This window comes from Rana temporaria, chromosome 2, assembly GCF_905171775.1.
Source record: "Rana temporaria chromosome 2, aRanTem1.1, whole genome shotgun sequence".
Lineage (NCBI taxonomy): Eukaryota > Metazoa > Chordata > Amphibia > Anura > Ranidae > Rana > Rana temporaria.
Genome location: NC_053490.1, coordinates 157,640,469 through 157,665,606, shown reverse-complemented (window position 1 = coordinate 157,665,606; position 25,138 = coordinate 157,640,469). Strand labels below are relative to the sequence as shown.

Genomic DNA, 25,138 nt, shown 5'->3' with positions numbered 1-25,138 from the left:
AGCAAATAATGGATAAGGGTCTAAGGGGAGTGGCAGACCTGTCACACACTGAAGTATTTGCATTACCTCTGACCAGAATGCCTGAAGACATGAGCAAGTCCAAAAAATATGAAAGTGCAAACCTATCTCTGTACCACATCTCCAAAACTTAGCTTAGAGTGTGGGTTCCATATGATGGATACACTCTGGAGTCCTATACCAAAACATTAGGATCTTCACAGCCGTCTCTCTGCACCACACACTTGAAGGACTTAAAAGTTGATGACCAAATTTTGGCCCATGTTTGCAATGTAATAGGACGTCCTAATAGAGTGTTCCATTTACACATGTGTAAGTGAGCATCATCTAATATTTTTGTGGAATAATGTAGAATATGGTATATGAAGGAGATTAGATGCAATTGGTGAGGGCCCTCAGCACATAGGTGTTCAAAAGGGGTAGGTATGTCCAGGATGAGAGACTGGGACATTGATTGCAAAAAATGTCTGACCTGAAGGTAGAATTAGAATAGGTTTTGAGGAATAGAGAATTTTTCCTGCAGTGTCGCAAACGTTTGGAGCATGCGAGTGACCAGGTGTATCAGATTACACAGTTGGAAGAGAGGTGTCTGCATCCAAGGCAATAGGCATCCAACGGACAGTCTGTCTGGTAGGGCCATATTTAACAGTATATTGGATAGAGGACATGGTGAGGTGAGGGAGTACTTCAACACACATTTACGCCATATGGACATAGTGAATAACATTGGTGCTAAACACATGTACTTAAATACGGGGTCAGTTAATAGCAGGTGAGACCATACCAAGGAGCATAGGTGGATCGGATGAATGGCGCCCCGCTCAATCTCTGACCACCGATTTTGGAGCCACCTGACATGACCAGGAGACTACAGCCCGGAGGTGAGAGGCGTAATAATACTTAGTAATATCAAGGGCTCCCAGACCCCTTGAGTTTTTAGAGAAAAAAAAACAGAGCTGGCAATCCGGTGTGCGTCTTGTTGTTCCATATGAATTTAAAAAAACCTCTGTGAAGGGCTTTAAGCTGACCGACAGGTACTGCAACTGGTAGGGTTTCAAAGAGATATAGTAACCGTGGCAACACAGACATTTTCACGACGTTGATTCTTCCTAACATGGTTATAGGGTATGTAGCCCATTGGTGGAGGCATCGATATATGTCCTGAAACAAAGGGGGGTAGTTAGCAGAGTATATGCTAGCGTAGGAGGAGGTAGGCTGGATACCCAAATACCATTTGGAGGGTGTAGACTTTAAAGGTTTGTGTTAAAGTATCTGGCGATATGTGCAGGGGGAGGGCTTCAGTTTTAGCAGTATTAATTTTATAGCCCGATATAGACCCAATAGTATGTAGAAGGGAGTGTAGGGAAGGAAGTAAAATGATCGGATTCGTCAACGTTAAAAGGATATTATCAGCAAAGAGGGATAACTTGTACTCCCACTGTCTCATCAATATCCCCCTGGTGTCAGGGTGACATCGGATTTCTTCCGCCAGAGGCTCCAGACAGAGGATAAAAAGAAGAGGGCATCCCTGTCTGGTGCCGTTTGACATGGGAAAAAAAAGGGGATAAAAATTAGGCCATCTGCAGATGTTTGAGAATACAAGGCCCGTAAAGCTGCGAGGAAGGGACCCTTAAACCCAAATTACGAAAAACGTAGAAAACATGAAGTGGCAGCTTAAGCGATCAAATGTCTTTTAGGCATCTAAACTCTATACAAGTGCCGGACGAGTCAATTTGTTCAATAGTGCGCCTCATGTTATCCCCAGCGTGTCTGGAGGGTACAAAACCCACCTGATCTTTATTGACCAGTTTGGATAACTTGGGATGACCTAGATGACAGGATTTTAGTTTAGAATTTTACCTTCTGGTAATGAAGATAACTGCTAGCTGTAATAAACATAGAGATTTAGAGATATACAAGGCCGCAAGAGAGAAATGTGTGCAGCTGTCACAGATCTGTGGATCAGCAATAAAAAAACTGCTTGTTATGCATGCCGTTTAATGGTTAACAGATTTTTGGTGCCTATTTGAGCACCCTCGTAAAGGTTGTTAACAAATGAAGCCCAAACCACAAACTTATCTAAACCAGCCCCAGGATAGTTATTTTTTTACTCCTAGACTCAAACCTCCATGTCCAGACCTAATCCAGGGGCCCTATTCAGGCGAAAACCTTGGGCATCCATCCATGTTTACAAGTTCTCTTCACCCTAGAGGCATGCCCCCAGTTTCAAACGCGGAGGGATGTCTGTTGACCTTTGTGGGAGACCTGTTTAGAAAGCAACTTTAATGCATGGGTAAGAGAATTGTTTTTATGGGGTTAAAAGCTGCAATTACACTGTCTTCCCCCTCCTCTTGCATGCCTGTGTTTCTATATAGGCAAGTGGTCCTGATTACCGCTTTTTCCGAATTCTTGAACCTGGAAGTTTTTTAAATTTTTCCACCAACAGAAAAGTTTTAGGGGTTTTACGTTAACACTTGTGTTCTATAACCAAAACGGACATCGACCCCCATCTTGGACCTGGAGACTTTAAATGTCTAAATGTTTAAATAAGTAAGTGTTCCAACTTGGGAAAGGGGGTACCACTGTTGGTCTTTCAAGCCATCTGGTCCCAGATGGACATTTTAGATGGTTCAGTATATTGTTCCCACCTGTCATTTTGGTTTCTTCCTTCACTGTGCTTCATGTTGTCAAAACTGCCTAAGATTAGCACATCCCTATGCTACGCTGGAGCATGTCTAATCTCATGGGGTCATAGACATTTTCCTAGAAAGGGTTAGGTTCCAGGGTTTTTATTTAAACTTCTTCACTGCCCCCAAGGCCAGAGGGAGGGCCTATACTGGATCTAAATGTTTTGAGCACCTTCCTCCGGGTACAACAATTCTTCATGGAATCTGTCAGGTTATTCATTGCTTATTTCCATTCAGGAGACCTCCTAGCCTCTGTGAACTTTAAGAGTGCCTACTTGCATGTCCCCATCTTCTGGCACATCAGAACTGCATACATTACCAATTTGTTGCCCTTCCCTCTGGTCTGTCCTGGCTTAGTAGAACATCAGGTTCAGTGCTCTCTGCCGTGCACATGCCAGGTGTGGAAAATTGGCAGGTGGACATCCTCATGTGTAAACTTCTGGAATGTTTATTTTTTTTTTTTAGAACACCTGTCTCAGTTGTGAGACACTGGATTTGGGACTTCTGGTTCTTATGTTCTGCAACAAATTAAACAGGTTTGTTTCTAGGTCCAGGGATCCTCTATGCTTTACATTGGATCTTCTAATCACTGTGTGGAAGCAGTTCAGGCTAATATACTCCTTACCTATTATGAAACTCTTTATATATCTTTGCAAGATTTTGGTGGAGGGCATTATGTTGGGTCTCAGTGCATCAAACCTGCCCAGGAGGACATTGTGCTTGGACCTCAGTTGATTTCTGGCAGACTCTTAATTGGTCAAGATCATCTGTATCATCTTTACCAAGGACCATCTTACTACACTGCTTCTGGGTTGCTAGTTTAAATAGCCTGGCTGTTGAAGCCTAGGACCTGAAGGACAGGACCCTTCCCGATTTTAGTTAGTCATGCGCTCCTAAAAGCTAGGAAAATCCTCTTCTTGCAAAAGGTACCATTGTCCCTGGAAAGAATGTTTCTCATTGTGCAACACAAGGTGATGACATCCCAGAAAGTACTCCATGGGTCAGTTTGTGTCTTTTCTCCAGTCAGGTCTGGCTCAACATTTGTTCTTGACTACCATTGTCAATTCTTAGCTCTCAGCCCCACTCAGTACTTTTTCAAAGACAACTCGCCTCTCAAACCTTTGTACAGGACGTCTCCCACATTTAGTTCTGGCTGTTCTTTGGCAACCTCTGTCTACTCCTACGCATACGGTTCCTTTCTTCATTCATCAACTTTTGCAAGGTGTGATTGAGACTTGGCAGTTTTAATCTGTGAAGAACTCTTTCTTTTAGTACACAAAGACAAGGTTGTCTTTGAGGCCCAAGGTCACCTTTTTTTCCCTAAGTGGTTTCTTCCTATCAACTTATTATAGACATGGTTCTACCTTTTTCACTCTTTTGACTGCTCAGCGATATCCATAGGAGATTTTTCCCTATTATCTGGATGTAGTACACACAGTTACATCTATCGCTCAGCTACTACTCTCTTTAGACAGTCTGAATTTGTTTATAATTCCTGAGAGTGCTCCTAGGGGACAGACTGCTTCCTGTTCCACTATCATCAGATAGATTTGACAGCTGGCCATTCAAGCCTTGGCCCATTAAAGTGCACTCCACCAGATCAGTTAGCGCTTCTTGGGTTCTTCTGCATCAGGCATTTGTTTCTCAGATTTGCAAAACTGCCACCTGGTCTTTATTTAGCACATTCGTTAAAAGTTAACAGGTGCAAGTTCAAGCCTCAGATGATGCCGTTTGAGCCCACTCTGTTAACCTGTGGGCTTGTTAGCTTTTCAGTTGCTGTGTTGTCAACCTCTCAATTGTACTGCTTTTGATGTCCCAGATACCTAAATGACTTCATCCTTTGTACCTTAATGTACAATTAGGATAACAGATTTTTTACTTTTCCATCCCTTCACTTCTACTATTGAATGCTTCAAAACTGGGGCATAAAAGGAATGAGAAGAGTTATGCTATGTCCTTACAGCTCTGTTTACTAGTGTCCAATATCCTTATAACTGCAGCATAACACAATATACTGTATCTAAACAACTTCATCCTGTGTCTGTTAGGCTTGGTTCACCCTGCTGCGACATGGGATCTGACTTGTGAAACCCTATGAGAGCCGTCTTAACTGATGCTACACAAAGTCACTTCGACTTTAGAAAAGGTTCCCACACTACTTTGGTCCAACTTGGGTGCAATTTCAGCTAAATAGCACCCAAGTCAGAAGGAAGTCGCAGGGCAAAGTCACAGCCAGTGGTACTGTTTTGCTGTTGTAGCAGTGTGAACCGAGCCTTCCATGCACTCCAAAAAAGTATTTTACGGTAAGTTTTTTTTCCCCCCTGTATTTGTAATGTCTCTGTAATTAATCATGGTATAGTATGACAAACTGATGATATACCATAAGTACTAATTTTGTTTTCTCATATCATTACAAATACATTATATTAATATGTAGTATGAGTTATGAATACTATCATATTAACATGTTTACTTTCTTTTTTTGCAGCTGGGTTGAACATTTTGGTCATGACGGCCTTGGATTGCTGCTTGATATTTTAGAAAGGATGGTGGATGGGAAGAGGTAATGTGCTTTTTCCTGCTTGATTTATAATATGCTTACTTAGTACATTGAAAAATAAAATTCCATAGATGTCATTGACTGGAAACCTCTGTTACATTGCTGATATTGGTGAAAATGCTTGCATAACTTTCTAAAGCCCTGTACACACGATCGGTTTGTCTGATGAAAACGGTGACAAAAAATAGAACCTGTTTTGAATTTTTCTTATGTTAAAAAAACCAATAGAAAAAAAATTATCGTCTGTGGGGAAATCCATCGGTCAAAAATCCATGCATGCTCAGAATCAAGTCGACGCATGCTCGGAAGCATTGAACTTCATTTTTCTCAGCACGTCGTAGTGTTTTACGTCACTGTGTTGGACACGATCCGATTTTTAACCAATGGTGTGTAGGCAAGACTGATGAAAGTCAGCTTCATCGGATATCTGATGGAAAAATCCATTGGATTAGACTTCATCAGATATCCGATCGTGTGTACAGGGCTTAACTCTCATTTTCAACAGATTTTCTTTTTTTTATTTGTCTCCACAATGTGGTTCATATTTGAAATGTAATAAAATAAGATTTTTTTCCCCCAACGTTGTAATAATGATGCGTCAAAAATGCCATTAGCAAACTGCCTCTTTTTTTTAGCAACTTTTTGTCCCAAAGTAGCTGTGGCAAAAAAGTATTTTATTGCTATAGGTGTGGTCTTAAAAAGAACCTGTCAGGTTTGGAGATACATGTGCTGGAGCTTTTTATTTTATCTTCCAGTGACAGCTTGGTGAGCCATCGACCTGGAACATGCATGTGTCAAGATTGCTAATATGCACAGGTTATGTTCTGGATAGCTGACTAAATAGTGAAGCTAGGATCAAGCTCACAGTCACCAATTTATATACTATCTTATCTAGCATTCTCCCCTTTGCTAGTTTCTTTTGGTGATTGTTTTGAGTTGAAACTTGGTTTTTAGTTAGAACAAGAATTATACTGTATATTGGCTCATCCCCTTGATACAGTATATTCACATATTATAGGCAGCCAAAATAACTACAGATTAGATCATTTATTGGAGTAAAGTTTTTCTGCAGTTATTCCATGCTAATCAATTGGAACAACCCCTACTTATCTCATGCGCAATACACTGGTTTGTTTGCTTAGTTAAAGTGGACCTTCAGTAATTTTTTCATCTTTCCATCTATTAAAGTGGATGTAATCCCACTCTCATCCTTTCTACACTACTGCCATAGTGCTGATCTATAAGGATATAGATGCCTCCTGCATGTATCCTTAACTGTCAAATGTCACCCTCCTCTACACTCCCCTTGTCAACATGCATTTTTTCCTATGTATTCCTTTCACTAAATTCTGCTATGATCACTAACATCCAGTCAAAATCCAAAACAGTAATCACGTGACTTCAGAAAAGGAGTGGGGGTGGGAATTAAAAAAAATAATGCCGGTCTTCAGGCTAGTGCATGAGATATGTAAATAACCTGTCATTCACAGCAAGGGGGCAGAACGGACTAAGGTTTTTCTATGTAAGTCCGTTTTATTTCACTGAACAAAAAGAAGGATTGCTCAGAGCTGGATTAACTATGTGTGGCAAGACTGGGCACAGATGATAGGAAATCTTATACTGTACATTGTGACAAATTAAATAAAAAAATCGGGTTTACATCCGCTTTAAGTCTTCTGCCCTTGATGTTTTCACTTTGGATCGTAAAATATTTTTTTTTCTGCCAGTAAATACCTTTTACAGCCCACTTCCTGTTTTTTGTCTGGTCATTAGCCTAGGCTTATGACATTATGCACAGCTCTCTCTCACTCTCGTGAGAATTTGCCAGGAAGGGAGGGGGTGAGTCATAAGAGGGCCAATGAGACCTGTAGAGCTGGAGGTGTGCCTCTTGTGTGTCTATGTAAATCCAGGAAGTAAACAGGCAGCAGCTTTAGCTACCCACAGTTAAAATGGATGCAGCCAGACTTAGGAGAGATAGCAGCAGATAAACAGCATACGTAGGGAGGATTTGTTTCATCTTTGTGTATCCCCTGAGGTTAGACACTTTACTGGGTATATGCAAGGCTGTACACTCACTTTAAATAGGAACTGCAGTCTGCTCGCATAATTTGTAATAAAAACATCTTTGCCATTTTGAAGCTTCCCTCCAACCACTTTGCATATTATTTTATATATACTGTGATTCTGTACTTGCCAAATATGCTGCTGAAATCTCCCTTCACTGAGTTTGGCTGCATCCATTTTAACTGTGGGTAGCTGAAGCTGCTATAAAAAAATAAAAGCATCCTTGAATCCACACTCCCTATGAGGATAATATAAATAATGAATTAAAGTACCGGCCAAGTCGCCAAAGCTGGACGGGATACCTGCCAAATAAAGCAAAAAAGCCATATAGAAAAATAGTGTGGAGGGGACAAGGGAGGTGGGTCAACAACGGCTTTAAGTGGAGGTTCACCCTAAAAACGATTTTTCCCTGTTCGTCTTTCAGGACAGGTACTGTAGAGAGACACAGGCTCCTCCCCTCACAGGAAACACCGCCTTCCAATTAAGAATTTAAGCCTCATCCTCCCTCAGCTCCTCAGTTTATGGTGTTTCCTCCGGAGGGGAGACACCGCTGGGGGCCAAGGGCCAGACAGCTGGGGAAGCTGAGGCCAGTTTTCCTGAGAGGGGGGACCTGTTCTCCCTGGGCTCAGGGCTATTTTTTAAACGCATGGCGTCCTGGTTGACTGGGGAAGTCACTTACCCAGGACATCGCCGTGTAGCGTCCCGCGGACATTCCTGGGGTGGATTCAGCCGCGGAGGCCTATTCACTCAACGCACAGGGGTGGCGCTGCAGGCGGGGTGCACGCTCCCTGTGAGATTTCACAGTCGGCCAGGAGCTGGGCCGGACCGGATGACGAGTGACGTCAGTTCCGGGGGGGGCGGGCACTTCCGCCGGATACGCGTCACTGGTCCCGGACGCTGCAGTGTGAAAAGGCCTGACGCTGGGCTGGTGCGGCCTCTCTCTTCTCAGCCGTAGGGTCGGCGTTTTGGCAGGCAGTCGCGACCACATTCCTCAGCGAGATGTCGGAAGCAGAGGCTTCCCGTGCACCTCCGGATGACGACAGCACCAGCCACTCTAAGGTAAGGAGAACCCTGGGGTGGTGTTCCCTTATCATGTTGTACAGCTTCACTGGTGATTTTTTTGTTTTCCTGGTGGTCGGGGAGTTTGTTAGTGTAGTGTGTCTGGAACCCTGGTGGTGGTTGGTCCTAGAACACTCCTGGTGGTTACCTGTGTTATGCGCTGGTCTCTCTTTTAATCTAGCCTCCACTTTCTTCTGTGTTTTTCAGAAATCCACAGAAAAATCAGCCCACAGCAGGAAGAAATGCCCTTCCTGCAGATCTTCACTTAGTGAGAGTTGGAACAAAGCACTTTGCAGGAGATGTATTGAGGGGCTGGTTAAAGAAAGGGAGGCAGAGCAGGCATCTGAATTAGCAGCTTCTATGAAAGAGCTTTCTGGCACCTTTCAATCGTTTAAAGATATTTTTGCTAATTTTCAATTGCCCCAAAGCAGCCCTTCTGTAGCGCAACAGGTAATTCCACCGAATCCTGAGGTTCTTCCCTCTGGGAGTAGAGAGAAACCTGCGGATATCAGAGAGGATGCTGAGGAGGAGCAAGACAGTGCCGCTTCTAGCTCCCAAGAGGAGTCAGATAGTGAGAAGACAGAGGCAGGGTCCTCAAAGGTCTCTCGCTACAAGCTTTCCCTTGAAGAGGTGGAAGAGTTATTGGAAACTATCCACGCTACTTTAGGGATAGTTGAGGAGAAAAAGACACTGTCACTCCATGACCAGATGTACAGTGGTTTGGGAGAACAAAAGAAAAGGGTTTTTCCAGTCCATGAAGTACTGGTCAATGCCATCAAAAAAGAATGGCAGGACCCAGAGAGGAAACCTTTCTTCTCAAACTCTTTGAAGAGGAGGTTTCCTTTTTCTGAAGAGGAGGCCTCAGTGTGGAACAAATCCCCCAAACTAGATGCCGCCTTTTCGCAGGTATCCCGACATACGGACTTGGCGTTTGAGGACATGGGGGTCCTTTCAGACCCCATGGACAGGCGGATGGATTCGCTATTAAAAAAGTCCTGGGATGCTTCCCAGGGGAACCTTAAGCCAGCTATGGCAGCAACAGTGGTGGCCCGTAATTTAGAGCATTGGCTCTTACAAATTAAGGCACATATTGAGGCCGGAACGCCAAAAGAGACTATACTTTCCTCTTTTCCAACTTTACTGAGTGGCGTACGGTATGTAGCGGACGCCTCAGCAGAGTCAATCCGCATGTCTGCCAGATCTGCAGCTCTATCTAATTCTGCAAGAAGAGCTCTCTGGCTCAAGACATGGCAGGGGGATAGCGCCTCAAAGGTTAAATTGTGCGGGATCCCCCTTACAGGAGACTTATTATTTGGGCCAGGCTTGGAGGCTGTCTTAGATCGTACAGCCGACAAGAAGAAGGCTTTCCCCTTAAAGAAAAAATTTGGGGGACAGACAAAGAAAAAATTCTGGACCCAAAAGAAGGTGGAAGTCCCCAAACCTGAGGGAAAGAAAAAGTTTTGGGGACCAAAAGGGAAAGGCCGTGCCGGGGCACTTTTTCGTGCTCCTGAACAGCCCCAAAAACCTCAATGACGGAGTCAAGGTGGGAGGAAGGTTGGGGGCCTTTCTCCCACAATGGGAGACGATCACCAGCAACCAATTTGTGCTGGGGATCATAAGGAGAGGGTACAGACTAGAGTTCTCAAGTCCCCCCCCATCCAGACTCTTAGTCACCAATTTGCCCCAATGCAAAGAGAAATCTGTGGCTCTGATCTCCTCTCTTCAGGAGTTGGAGGATCAGGAGGTGGTAGTTCGGGTTCCATCAGAGGAGATAGGAAAGGGCTTCTACTCCCACATATTTGTGGTCCGCAAGCCTTCAGGGAAATTCAGGCTTATACTGAATTTAAAACCTCTAAACACCTCGGTCACGTACAAACGGTTTCGGATGGATTCCATCTATTCCGTGAGGACACTCCTCCTTCCGAACTGCTTCATGGCATCCATAGATTTAAAGGATGCCTACCTACACATCCCAATAGCGGAATGCCATCAGAGATTTCTCAGACTGGCCGTGAGGTCCAGAGAGGGGATGTTTCACCTGCAATTCAAAGCACTCCCCTTCGGGCTCTCCTCTTCCCCCCGCATATTCACCAAAGTGATGGTGGAGGTACTAGCCTTTCTACGTCTCAAGGGCATCCTGGTGATAGCTTACCTGGACGATCTGCTATTCTTTGCAGACTCTCCGACACGGTTGTCCCAGGACCTCCAGGTTGCAAAGGGGATTCTGGAGAACCTAGGTTGGTTACTCAATCTGGAAAAATCCAGCCTGACACCCTCCCAAAGAGTCACTTTTCTGGGATATGTACTGGACTCAACCAGACAGATGACTTTTCTCCCAATAGAAAAAGTTCAGAAGGTGGACAACGTAATATCACTTCTTCAGAGCAGTTGCCAGCTTCCGATAAGGAAAGTCATGTCAGCTCTGGGGTTATTAACATCTTGTCTTCCTGCAGTGCAGTGGGCGGGTCTGCATTTCCGACCTCTACAACTGTTCATACTGAACATTTGGGACCACAAACCGGAATCCTTGGATTCCCTGATATCCATACCGGTTCACATCAAGAGGTCCCTTTGGTGGTGGAGGAAGGGGGCGAACCTTTTACAGGGCCTGGATTGGATCTCCCCGATTTCCAGAACAGTGACAACAGATGCCAGTGGCTCCGGTTGGGGAGCACACCTGGACTCCCTTCTGACACAGGGTCGCTGGGCAAAAGAGGACTCGCAAAAATCTTCGAATTGGAGAGAACTAAAAGCGATAGAGTTAGCCCTCAAAGCCTTTCAGAAGGAGCTGCAGGGACAGCATGTTCGAATCAGGACAGACAACTCCTCGGCAGTAGCTTATGTCAACAAGCAGGGGGGCACCAGGAGCAAGTCCTTATGGGATCTGACAAAATCTATTCTCATATGGGCGGAGGCCAATGTCTTGTCCCTCTCAGCCATACATCTGAAGGGAGAATTAAATCAGGTCGCAGACTTCCTCAGCAGGAAGAAACTGAGGGAGGGCGATTGGGTTCTGAATCAGGAAGTTTTCAGAGCGATCACTCAAAGATGGGGTCTTCCGGAGGTGGATTTATTCGCCTCAAGAGAAAATGCCAAAACTCGGCTCTTTTTTTCCCTAAACAGATGGGATGGAGCTCTGGCGGTGGACGCTCTGGCCCAAACCTGGAAGTTCTCCAGGTGTTATGCTTTCCCCCCTCCGGTTCTAATACCAGCAGTCCTGAGGAAACTGCAGGGGGAGAACACAACACTCATTCTCATCGCACCTCATTGGCCCAGGAGACCATGGTTCTCTATCCTAAAAAATCTATCGATAGAATCTCCTTGGATTCTACCAATTCGGGAGGATCTCCTTTTGCAGGGTCCAATCTGCTGCCCGCAGGTAGAGAGATGGAACCTGGCAGCCTGGCTTCTGAGGAAGAGCTGCTGAGGGGCAAAGGGTTTTCAGAACGCTTGGTTGAAACACTCCTAAGCTGTAGAAAGAAGGAGACGCAAGCCATTTACCAAAAAGTGTGGAAACGGTTTAACATCTGGTGTGCAGAAAGCTCATTCAGTGTCAACAGCTCTGTGGCTGTTTTAGAATTTCTTCAAGCTGGAGCTGATAAAGGGTTGGCAACTAGCACGCTGAAGGGTCAGGTGTCAGCGCTAAGTGTATTTTTTGAAAAACAACTAGCATTTGACCCTTGGGTCTCTAGATTTTTTAAGGCTTTGAGTAGACGGAGACCTGTTAAAACCTCCAACTTCCCAGTTTGGGATCTCTCATTGGTTCTTCAAGCCTTTACAGTAGAACCATTTGAGCCTTTAGACAAATGTAGTTTAAAAGTGATCACTCTCAAAACAGTGTTTTTAGTAGCGATCACTACTGCCAGGAGAGTGAGCGAACTCGAGGCCCTATCTATTAGGGTCCCCTTTTTTCAAGTTTTTCCGGATCGCATCATTTTTAAGACAGATCCGGCTTTTCTACCAAAGGTAGCTTCTAAGTTTCACAGAAGTCAAGAAATAACATTGCCTTCTTTTTGTTCAAATCCTGTGAGGGAACAGGAACACAAGTTTCACAACCTAGATGTTAGGAGGTGTGTCCTACAATACTTGGATTACACAAGTCAGTTCAGGAAAGCTGATTCACTATTTGTTTTGTTTTCTGGGTCCAAGAAAGGGTCTAGGGCTTCTAGACGCACGATAGCCAGGTGGTTAAGGGCAGCCATCGTTCTAGCCTATTCTTCTAGGGGAGTAGAGCCTCCACAGGGTATCAAGGCTCATTCCACCAGGGCAGTAGCAACTTCCCAAGCAGAGTGTGCTGGTGCTTCCCCGGAGCAGATCTGCAAGGCTGCAACATGGTCTAGTTTCTCAACGTTTGTAAAACATTACAGACTGGACCTACTTTCAACCAAAGACCAGGCTTTTGGACGCAAAGTACTGCAAGCAGTTGTCCCACCCTAGGGTAAGGTGCTCGCTTATCCTCTCTACAGTACCTGTCCTGAAAGACGAACAGGGAAAAACGGGGTTACTTACCGGTAACATCCCTTTTCCTGGAGTCTTTCAGGACAGCACTGGTACCCACCCTCTTTTGTTGTAGGGGATATTATGGAAACTCATCAGACGAGGCCGTCAGGTAAGATGTAATTTTATACTTTTATGACGTGTTCTTGTGTCTCCCCAGCTGGCCGGAGGTACTCTGGAAAAAACTGAGGAGCTGAGGGAGGATGAGGCTTAAATTCTTAATTGGAAGGCGGTGTTTCCTGTGAGGGGAGGAGCCTGTGTCTCTCTACAGTACCTGTCCTGAAAGACTCCAGGAAAAGGGATGTTACCGGTAAGTAACCCCGTTTTTTAACACTAGAGGCAGCATAGTAAGGGCATATGCTTTTGGCAAGTTTTTTTTTTTCTCCGTACTTACCTTTATATTCTGATTTGGTTCAGGGCTTCCGCGTTCTGATGACTCCGGAACTGGGCGTTCCTATCCCTGCCTCAGGCTTCCGATGCTTGCGGGACTGGGTGTTCCTATCCTTTCATTGGATGATTGACGGCTTGTGAAACAGGTGACCTGTCGCACAACGCGCGTCACCAGATTTGCGGAAATACTTAAGCTAAGAGTCGGCACTATACGACGCTTGCGCCCGCCGTGTAGAGCTGACTGCGCAGGCGCCTTATAGTCCCGACTTGCAGCTCGGCTATTTCCCGACATCTGGTGACGCGCGTTGTGTGACAGGTCACCAGTTTCACAAGCCATTAATCATCCAACGAAAGGATAGGAACGCCCAGTCCTAAAGTCATCGAAACACGGAAGCCCTGGAGAAAAACAGATTATAAAGGTATGTACAGAGCAAAAAAAATAAAATACGCAAAATGTAAATGCCCTTAGTATGCTGGATCTAATGTGTGTAAAATTTAATTATTTTTTTTTGGTGAACCCCCGCTTTAAGGTACAAAAATATGAAAGGTGCTTTATTTGGGGTGGGGGTTTTATATACATTAAAGGGTTTGTAAAGGAATTTTTTTTTTTTTTTTCTTAATAGCTTCCTTTACCTTAAAGTGGATGTAAACCCCAAAAATTGTTTTTTAGTTTTTGATGTCACAATGTAGAGTATAAGATTCCCTATCATCTGTGCCCAGTCTTGCCACACAGAGTTAATCCAGCGCTGAGCAATCCTCTTTTAATGTTCAGTGAAAATTAACAGAATTCCAGATAAAAAGTTGCCAAATTATAAAGTCCGTTTCTCTGTTCTTGCTTTGTGTTACAGGTTATTTACATATCTAGAGCTTGGACATGTTTATCATATGTTATGTTATGTTTATCATAATATGAGGTGATCCAAAGTTCATTGTATATTACCAGGATATGTAATTAAACTGTAACACAAAGCAAGAACAGAGAAACGGACTTTATAATTTGGCAAGTTTTTATCTGGAATTCTGTTAATTTTCACTGAACATTAAAAGAGGATTGCTCAGCGCTGGATTAACTCTGTGTGGCAAGACTGGGCACAGATGATAAGGAATCTTATGCTCTACATTGTGACATCAAAAACCAAAAAAAATCCACTTTAATGCAGTGCAGTTTTCATGTCCTCATGATTTGTATCTATTTTTAATCGTTTTTAAAAGGAATCCGTTAACTATTATGTCTCTATACCCTGTAAACAGTCATTTCAGCAAAACATATTTTTTTTATTTACAACTCCTTTAAATATCAAGCATATGTGAGGAGAACAATGTATCCGGTATAACACAGTATATCTCACAATACCTAACCATTTAAGTAAAAAACATGCTGCAGCAAATAGAAATTAAAAATGCAGAGCACTCTGACAGGCATCAAAAATTTGCAGACTCCATTTATCCAGGAAAGGAAAAAGAAAGACAGTCAATGACGTGCTGTTAGATAAGTGTGGAATTTTGGTGATATTGGTATTTTGAAAAACGCACATATATACATCCAGAGTATTTTATGCACTATAATGGTGAAGTGACTCAACATTAGGCTCAGTGGCTCATGTGAATAGTGAATCAAAGCCAAACCAAAGTTCAAAGTTGTTTTCCTCAGACCATCTATAGATTAGTCAATTTTTTTTTTTTATTCATTCAACTAGCAGGTTGAACGAAAATAACAAAATGTAATTTCCCCCATCCCCATACTCGATGCAGATGGGGAGAATGCTCCCCTTCGAGCTATTGTATTCTGGTTTCCCACCATCGGACTACACTGATCAGTGTTGTAGGATATAGCCTGCAGTACTGATCCAGCAGCAAAATCTTTCAGGGCTGTTGTACAGAAGTCGATCGGTAGATTGATTACAACGTTCCTGCCCCTACATGGATCGTCATTCAGACAGTTTCTGCTGACCTGGTCAAATTTCAATCAATACATGGCCAACTTTAGTGTCTGGGTCTGTACCTTATTAGACCTAGTTGTCCTTCCTTTCTTTTTCTGTTGGCACAAGGAGATTTATGCACCATTGTTTAGAATGCAAGCCTATTTGTTAGAAGCATTGCTACTTTATTTTCAGTTAGTTGTTTGGTTAGGTAATTTTCTCTAACACTTTTTCTGAGCTCTAAATATTTGATACAGATTTAAATGTTCAATTATTCTAGACGTTCCCCATGTCAGTCATGCAGTGCTTTTTCACTTCACTCTCGGGCTTAGCCCTTAGCTTTCCTGTATGCCCTCTTGTTTAAGTACTTTCTATCCTCTAAAATTTTTTATTTCAAACCTCTTATTCCCTTGATATATTTAAATTTCTGTATTACCTCTATCCTCATTGAAGTTGTGAAAGATTGCTTTGTATCAAAGCCTACAAAATCATGTAAAAGATAACACAAGTTTAAATATACTTTTCTTTAGCAGGTCTGAATAATGCATTTAACACGCCTTTGTCCAGCTGCTGTATGTTCGTTTTGTGCCTTGAACCATTTCTAAGCATTTCCAATTGTTTTAAGTTCAGTCTTTAGAAAAGGCAATCAAGTAAATTCATCCTTATTATAATTTTCCTCTTCTCACATTTAATAAATGAGTCCCTTAGTGACCAATTTCATAGAATTTGGCTGGAAATTGCAGTGCACTTGAGTAATCCCCTAATTCTCAAATATACTTTTTAAATCTATCTCCAAAGTTGATAGTCTCTGAAAGATAGGATAGGGAGGAGGATGTTGAGCACAAAGACATCATTTAAGTGAGCTATCTCACTGAGCAAACTCTGCTATAGTATCTGTAAACCTATTGTGACAGGGCTGTGCCAGATTTCGAGGTTAAATGACATTTGTTGTGCAGTTTTATAGGCATTCAGAAGAAATGGTAGATGGGCTCCAGGGTGTTTGCCTTGAGCAGAGAAAACTGGTTTGGCAGTTTTTGCTAGGTAAGTTAAAGACTGGTCAGTGTCCTAGAACCCAGAGGTTTCATAGAGACTTGAGAGAAATTAAGTCTCTAATGCTTGGTCCATGTTTTGGCGGTGGCCAGCACCAGCGGATTGGAAAGCTGGACACAGCCGTTATGGAAGGTATGCTGACTAGTGTTCAGGACTCCACTGTCTCCAGGACTCTGTAAGGTTGAAAAGTCTTTAGAGGAACATAAAGGCCCGGATTCACAAAGCACTTACGCCGACGTATCTCGAGATACGCCCCGTAAGTGTAAATATGCGCCATCGTATCTATGCGCCGGACTCTGAAACCAAGATACGCCTGAAAATAGGCTTCATCCGACCGACGTAACTTTTCTACGCCGGCGTATCGTGGGCGCATATTTGCGTTGGCCGCAAGTGGCGCTCCCATTGATTTCCTATTCAAATATGGAAATGAGGGAGATGCGTCGATTCACGAACGTACTTGCGCCCGGTGCATAATATACGCGGTTTGCGTAAGTCGTACGTCCGGCGTAAAGTTATTCCCCATATAGTAGGCGCAACCTATGCAAAGGTATGGACAGGGAACGCAAGCCGTCGTATCTTATGTCGTTTACGTATTATGTGAATAGGGCTCGGCGTAGGTTACGTTTACGTCATAGGCAGCGATCCGTCGTATCTTAGGGAGTAGTTCCAACGTGATTCTGAGCATGCGCACTGGGATACGTCCACAGGTTGGCGCATGCGCCGTTCGTTTTAAGTACTTGTATGGCGCTCGGCCCATCATTTGCATGGGGTCACACCTCATTAGCATGGCTCACGCCCACTTCCACCTACGACGGCTTACGCCGAGGAAACCCAGCACAGTTTGGGAGGCAAGTGCTTTGTGAATTCTGTGCTTGCCTCTCTGCGCTGCGTCGGCGTATCGTATATTAAATACGCTACGGCGGCATAAATATGCGCCGATGTATGTGAATCCGGGCCAAAGTGTCCCTAAAGCCTCATACACATTAGTAGTTTTTATATCTGTTAAACCCAGCAGGGCTGAAAGAAAAAAATCCTGACAGCTCAGAGCCACTGTATTAACTATCCAACGTTTGTACAGCGACCTCCCCTACTGTGCTTTTGTGTTCTGAAGGGGACAGCCCCCCGCCAGATCACTCCAGTCAGCGGTTTCAGCCATTGGTTGAGAGCACTGTTCGAGAGCTGATTGGCAGACCTTTTTCAGCCATGCCCCTTCGACGGGACAGCCGGCTTTTGTTGGACTGGCTCTAGTACACCCAGGCCAAATGTTGTCTGGTTTCTATTGAACTGTCCGATGCCATCTGACATTCGGCCCCGTGTGTACTAGGCTTAAGCCTTAATGCGCCACTGTTTGAAGCTGGTTTGCACGCTGTGGATGTATCAGAAAGCTGCAAAATGAATCTAGGTTAGTAAATTTTGAAGGCTTCAGAAACTAATCTGTTTCAGTAGCCTCCTCCACACTTTTATTTGGGGTTTATCAAAGTCATTACTATATAGGAGCATCAGAATTTACCAAAATTACCTTCTACCCCATAGTCACAACAGGAAGTGAGGAAAATTCCCTGGCCCAGATTCAGGTAGAGCCGCGCAATATTTGCGTGGGCAAAGGGCAACGATTTTTGCTCTGCGCCCACGCAAATATTTCTATTTGCCCGCGATTCACGGAGCAGTAGCTCCGTAAATTGCGCGGGCGCTATGCTAATTTGCCCTGCGTAAGGGCGCCTAATGTAAATGATCCCGCCGGGGGCGGGAATCATTTAAATTAGGCGCGCTCCCGCGCCGAGCGAACAGCGCATGCTCCGTCGGGAAACTTTCCCGACGTGCATTGCGGCAAATGACGTCGCAAGGACGTCATTTGCTTCTAAGTGAACGTGAATGGCGTCCAGCGCCATTCACGAATCACTTACGTAAACGACGTGAAATTCAAATTTCACGAGCGGGAAGGGTGGCTATACTTTAGCATTGGCTGCGCCTACTATGAGTAGGAGCAGCCTTATGCTAAAGTCGCCGTACGGAAACTCCGTACCTTGCGTGCGCAGGGCCCGCGCAACTTTTGTGAATCGGTGTTAGTATGCAATTTGCATACTATACACAGATCACAATGGCCGTGCCCCCTAGCGGCCAACGCAAGAATGCAGCCTAAGATATGAAGGCATAAGGAGGCTTATGCCTGTCATATCCTAGGCTGCAGTCCGCGTAGCGATGTTCCTGAATCAGGGGCATTCGCTACGCGGGAGCAAAACAGCTATTGCGCCGCGCAACCTATGGTTGCGCGGGCGCAATAGCTTCTTGAATCTGGGCCCCTGTCTCTGGCCACTAGGGTCACCAAAACGAATACCCCATTGGAATTAGATTTTCTTTCCCTTTCAGTGATAATGGTCACCAGGACAAATAGAGAGCATACGTCTCCCCAACAGAGACACATACAATAGTAATAAATTCACCTGGTGTTCAAATTATTCTGAAATCATTAAAAAAAAAAAAAAAAAAGCACCACATCCCAATTATTTACAAAAGGAAAATAGAAAAACACAGGACTTTTAGAGTTCCTTTAGCGGCACCTTAAAAGTCCAGTGTTTTTTCCTTTTCTTATACTTTATTTATATGATCTCAGTTTTTGAAACCAACTGTTTTCCTTTTAAAAAGCATTCATGTTGTTAGCCTGGGGGGGGGGCTTACTTCACCAGTGATATTTGCACTGCATACCAGTGATGGGCATTTTCTACTCACTCTGGCCACAGCTCGGCCCCTTCAAAGTCCAAAGGGAAAGTTTGGAGACCACTGTACTAGAGTAGTGATATGTGGGAGGGTGTCAGTGTAAGTTTGGTGTGCATCATTATTTCATTTATTTTTTTTGTCCGAGAATGTCCTACCTAACATTTTGCTAAAACTGGTTGTATCAGTAGTGCTTGGGCCAAGAACAAAGGAACAACCTCAAAAGTTTGTCCTGCAAATGTAAATGTTAGTAGTGCAAACAAACTTGGACAGTACCATGGGTCGTTCTTATTTTTTTATTTTTTTTCACTTCTACATTTTTTATTCAACGTTTTTCAATTTTACAATACTTCAAACATACAACAAACTTAAAATTAGTATATAAAAATGAATAATTATACATGCCTTTACATACAATCCCCAATAATAAAAAAAAAAAATGAAAGTACTTACAGACTAAGGCCCCTTTCACACTGGGTGCAGGAGGTGCGCTGGCGGTATAGCGGCGCTATTTTTAGCGCTGCTATACCGTTCTGCCGCTAGCGGTGCAGTTTTAACCCCCTCTAGCAGTCAAAAAAGGGTTTCCAATTGCTTTCAATGGGAAGGAGCAGTGGATGAGCGGTAAACACCCTGCTCCTTCACCGCTCCAAAGATGCGGCTAGCATGACTTTTGGAGCAGTCCTGCTTGCGCACCACTTCAGTGTGGAAGCCTTTGGGCTTTCACACTGAAGACTGCAGGGCAGGATTTTTTCAGGCGGTATTTAGGCGCTATTTTTAGCGCTATACCGCCTGAAAAATGTGTCGTGTGAAAGGGGCCTAACACATAAAAACATAATAAAAAAAATTAAAAAAGGGAAAACCCTTCTCCCTCCTCTCCCCTCTCCCTAAAGACCTCCCCTCCTCCTCCCCTCCTCACTCCTCTGAACTTTCATCTCCCATTCTATATTTTAACCCCTTTCATTCTATACATCATTCTATATTCTATCTGGAGTCAAAGAAAATACAGCCAATCCTGAGGTTATTAACCACGGGCCCCACAGCTTTAGTATTGTCTCATTTACTTGGGAACGCCATTACTCGAATATTGGTACACTGGGGGACATCCATTTTCTAGCTATTAGCTTATGGGCTATGAATAGAAATCTACCGATTGCGATTAACACTTCCCTTGAATATAGCCCTTCTTTCAGATACCCTAGTAAACAGGTTTTCGGATCTAATTCTTATTATATTGCCCCATTAATTGTGGACAGCACCTCTCACCAATATCTACTAAGTTTGGGGCATTTCCACAGCATATGGATCAAGTCTGCCTGAGATTGCCCACACCGAGGACACTCTGAAGTTTCCCTCGGTCTCCACTTATGTAAGTTTACCGGTGTCCTATATGTTCTATATATGATAAACAATTGTGATGGGCATTGTAACGGTATGGCCCATTGGACCCAGAGGCTCTTGAAGGATACGGGGCACTCCTGGTTCTGCTTCACCAATGACCCTTGGGTCTAGGGTCATCCTATGTCCACTAGGGGCATATGATGACTGAGAAAGGATATCTTGAATTACATGAGATGGGACAGTAATGATAATTCACAATGTATTGCAGGATATCTTGAAATATTACAGGTGGTTAATTCTGAACACAACCGGTCAATAATAGTGTGATTCATTCAATGTGGGGGACACATACTGTTAAGATGTTAATTGATGTTAATCACCTCCAGCTACCTGACTGTAGTGATAAAGCTTGCTGTGATTGCATTCTATTGTGTTAATTAAATCTGGCTCATAAGATATTTCATTGTGCTATGCTAATTGACACTGTATTGTGTGAAAGTCTATTGATGATAATATGTGATGTGAATTAGCACAATCTAAAGGTCAGATGTCCGACTTATGTTTATTAAAGGAATGTGGATTGTAGGTGAGACAAGCTTACCGTGGAGTCACAGTGTCTGGGTAAATGATGGTAATTAACTCATGTAGATTCGGTGCCAGAAAGTCTGACAGAAAAAAGAGTTCCTTGTGTAATATTGTGGGTGGAGTTGATTCATTGTTCACTTGGTTACTGACTGTATAAAAAGAACCTGAGTTTTACCATTACAAGATCTGTCTTTTTGAAACCAGAGAACAGAGCTGTGTGTGTCTCGTTCTTCTGGGGGAAATCCAATGGGTCCTGTCTGCTGGATTGTGGAGTGTCGGAAGCCGTCTTGGGTTGGTGGAATGGAATATCGTAACGGCGTTAACCCCTGACCGTTACAGGCATTGTGTAGATGAAAGCGATACCAACGGGGCACTCTTCAGGATACATTGCTATTCCTCTTCCAATATAACCCCCAGATCCATCTCCCATCCCTTTCTACCTGGGTTATCCATAATGTCTTGATAATTCACTATAAATTACTTGTATACTAATGAGATTAAACCCCCCCCCCCCCCCGCTAATAGAGATACCAATAGCATTGGTCTTATATTCGGGCCACTTCCTTTAACCACTTCAATACAGGGCTTTTATACACCCTTCCTTCCCAGACCAATTTTTAGCTTTCAGCGCTCTCACACTTGGAATGACAATTACTCAGTCATGCTACACTGTACCCAAACCAAATTTGTAATCCTTTTTTTCTCACAAACAGAGATTTCTTTTGGTGGTATTTAATCACTGCTGTGTTTTTTATTTTTTGCAATATCAGCGAAAAAAGAGAAATGTTTGAAAAAAAACACCTTTTTTTAGTTTCTAGTGTAAAATTTTGTAAATAAGTAATTTTTCTTCATAAATTTGGGCCAAAATCTATACTGCTACATATCTATAGTAAAAATAACCAAAAAAAGTGTATATTTTTTGGTCTCTGTGAAAGTTATAGAGTCTACAAGCTATGGTGCAAATCATTGAAAATGATCACATCTGATCACACCTGATGTACTGAAGGCCTATCTAATTTCTTGAGACCCTAACAAGTCAGGAAAGTACAAATACCCCCCAAATTACCCCTTTTTGGAAAGCAGACATTCCACGGTATTTAGTAAGAGGCATGGCGAGTTTTTTGAAGTTGTAATTTTTTCCCACAATTCTGGGGAAATACATTTTTTTTTCACAAAATTGTCATAATAACAAGTTATTTCTCTTACACAGCACATGCATAATTGCAATGACACCCCAAAATACATTCTGCTACTCCTCTTGAGTATAGTGATACCACATGTGTGAGACTTTTAAACAACCTGACCACATATAGAGGTCTAACATCCAAGTAGCACCGTCAGGCGTTCTACGAGCATAAATTGCACATCTCATTTCTCAAACAGGTACTGGTTTCTGGCAGGTACTCTGGTAGCAGGTGGTGAGGTGGCAGGTACTCTGGTGGGAGGTACTCTGGTTGCAGGTGGTGAGGTGGCAGGTACTCAGGTGGCAGGTGGTGAGGTGGCAGGTACTCTGGTGGCAGGTACTCTGGTGGCAGGTACTCTTGTGGTGAGGTGGGGAGGTGGCGGGTACTCTGGCGGCGGGTACTCTTGTGGCAGGTACTCTGGTGGCAGGTACTCTTTATTTAGGGGGGGCAATCTGGGCACAGTAGTAGTAGTAGTAGTGTGTAACATATGTGTAACACACTGTTAGCTGATCTCCTCCTCACACTGGATCAGTGTGTGAAGAGGAGAACCCAGCAACAGTAAATTACACACAATGGTGTGTTTTTGTTTACATTTAGTAACTGGCTGTGATTGGACATTGGCTCTTTACCCTGATCCGGGCTGGGCTATATCCAAGGGAAAAGCCTCAGCCCCGATCACCGCGATGCGTGCCCCTGGGGGCGGGCGGACACCGTGCACACCGATACGCACTCTGCATCATCAAATTCGGTAAGTAATACCGAAATCTCCGCCGCAACATTCAGCCCATCGGGGATCGGCTGTGTCACGAGGGACACACCGGATCCCCGATCACTGCGCGCCCCCGGGGGCGGGCGCCATGCACGCCACTGCTGCAGCTCTGCATATGGGAGCCGGTTTACCAAATTGAAAGCTCCGCCGCCCGCCCCCGCCGCTCCACCGCCACTTCACTACCCCCATCGGGGGGCGGCTGTGTCCCGAGGGACACAACGGATCCCCGATCGCTGCTCTGCGGGCCCCTGGGGGCCCGCAGTAGCGGCGGAAAGCCGAGGACGTCATATGACGTCCACCCAGGATGGGAGATCCCATCTGTGGACGTCATTTGACAATGGCTGGGTAGTGAAGTGGTTAAACTGAGAGTAAACCGCATGTCTTATTTGCAAGTATTTATAAAAATAATTATGCAGCAGTTTATATACCTCCTGTATCTCCTGAAAGGACCGTATAATAGTTTAGGAAAATAACTGCAAAATATATTGTATTCCTTTAGAACGCCAATATTCGGACCCTTCTAGTTTACGTAGTTCCTCATAGTGCCTATTCCCCCATATCAATGAGAACTCTGACACCCCTTGATATTGCATTATTCGTCTAATTTCCTGCGACACTTTGTTCATGAGTATCATTGTTGGACTAGTTCTGATGTGGGCAAATAATCCTGATTCTAACCGGGCCATAAGATTATAGTGCGAGAATTGATTCCGTAGTAAAGCTTGTATTGGGTCTTTCCAGTCTATCATTCCCCACCCCACAAAATGCTGTCATTTGGGAAGCTATAAAATACTTTCTTGGCTGTGGCACTGCTAACCCTCTCTTTTCTTTCGCTCTCTGAAGAATAGACAATCTGATCCTCGGACTCTTACCTTTCCATATTAATTTACGAAACGGGTTCTATTTGTCGGACCGCTTCTGCTAGCGGTTCCACTGCCAACGCAAACAACAATTTATACAACAATCCTTGTCTGATCCTAAAGGCTGGAGCTGTGAGACTCTTGTTTGTAGAACAAAATGATCTCATACAGTAGGTGTTTGTGATATTGTGCTTTTAGCACGACAGCGTCGCGCTGATTCTCGGCGACAGGGTGCCGAGATCTCGCCGGCATCTCACACTCACTGGAATAGTGACAGCACATTCCAGCAAGCGCGTCATAGAAGCGACGGGAGATCCGACTTGGATTCCCGCCAATTCTACACGTGTGCGGCGTGTTATGAATCCTGAGGGGGAAGTCCCCGCCGGATTTTAAATAAAAATCCGGCATGGGTCCCCCCCCTCAGGAGCATACCGGACCCTTAGGTCTGTTATGGGTTGTAAGGAGAGCCCCCCTACGCCGAAAAAAACGGCGTAGGGGGTCCCCCTACAATCCATACCAGACCCGTATCCAAAGCACGCTACCCGGCCAGCCAGGAAGGGAGTGGGGACGAGCGAGCGCCCCCCCCCCCCTCCTGAGCCGTACCAGGCTGCATGCCCTCAACATGGGGGGGTTGGGTGCTCTGGGGCAGGGGGGCGCACTGCGGCCCCCCCACCTCAGAGCACCCTGTCCCCATGTTGATGAGGACAGGGCCCCTTCCCGACAACCCTGGCCGTTGGTTGTCGGGGTATGCGGGCGGGAGGCTTATCGGAATCTGGGAGCCCCCTTTAATAAGGGGGCCCCCAGATACCGGCCCCCCACCCTAAGTGAATGAGTATGGGGTACATCGTACCCCTACCCATTCACCTGCAAGAAAAGTGGTAAAAACACAAATAAACCACACAGTGTATTAAAATATTTTATTTTTCTGCTCCGGAGGCCGCCCCCTGTCTTCTTTATTAGCTCTTTTACCAGGGGGGGCTTCTTCTTTGACGTCTTCGGGTGGGTGGGGGCCGCCGTCTGGTTCTCTTCCACCGCCGGGGGGGGATGGCTTTTAAAAAAGCCCCCACCCCCCCGGCGTCTTCGGCGGGGCTCTTCTTCTTCCGCTATCCCGACGGGTCTTCTCAACTCTCCGGGGTTCTCCTTCTGTCTTCGCCGCTCTCCGTTGTTGACTCGTCGCACCCCGGTTCTTCGTCTCGCAGTCCGGTCCCTTCTTCCGTGCTGTACGTCTTCTTCTGTGCTGTGAGTTCTTCTTCCGCGCTGTGACGTCATGTTCTTCACTTCTCTTCTTCTCCCCATGTTGACTCGCCGGTCCTCCTCGCTGAAATGACGGATGCGCGCCTTGCATCGGACCTATATAGGCCTCGCAATCCCATCATGCTCTGGTACCTACCCATGTGATACCTACCCACGTGGGTAGGTATCACATGGGTAGGTACAGAGCATGAT

General features: G+C 44.6%; 1 protein-coding gene across 4 annotated transcripts in view; it reads left to right on the top strand.

Moving 5' to 3' along the window:
• Positions 1-25,138, top strand: part of DIAPH3 (diaphanous related formin 3) — an 844,467-nt gene that overhangs the window by 252,587 nt on the left and 566,742 nt on the right. For all 4 annotated transcript variants that reach the window (XM_040341346.1, XM_040341345.1, XM_040341344.1 and 1 more), the window contains one exon: positions 5,194-5,268. In XM_040341346.1, the coding sequence (XP_040197280.1) occupies positions 5,194-5,268 (75 nt within the window). The remainder of the gene's footprint in view (positions 1-5,193; positions 5,269-25,138) is intronic.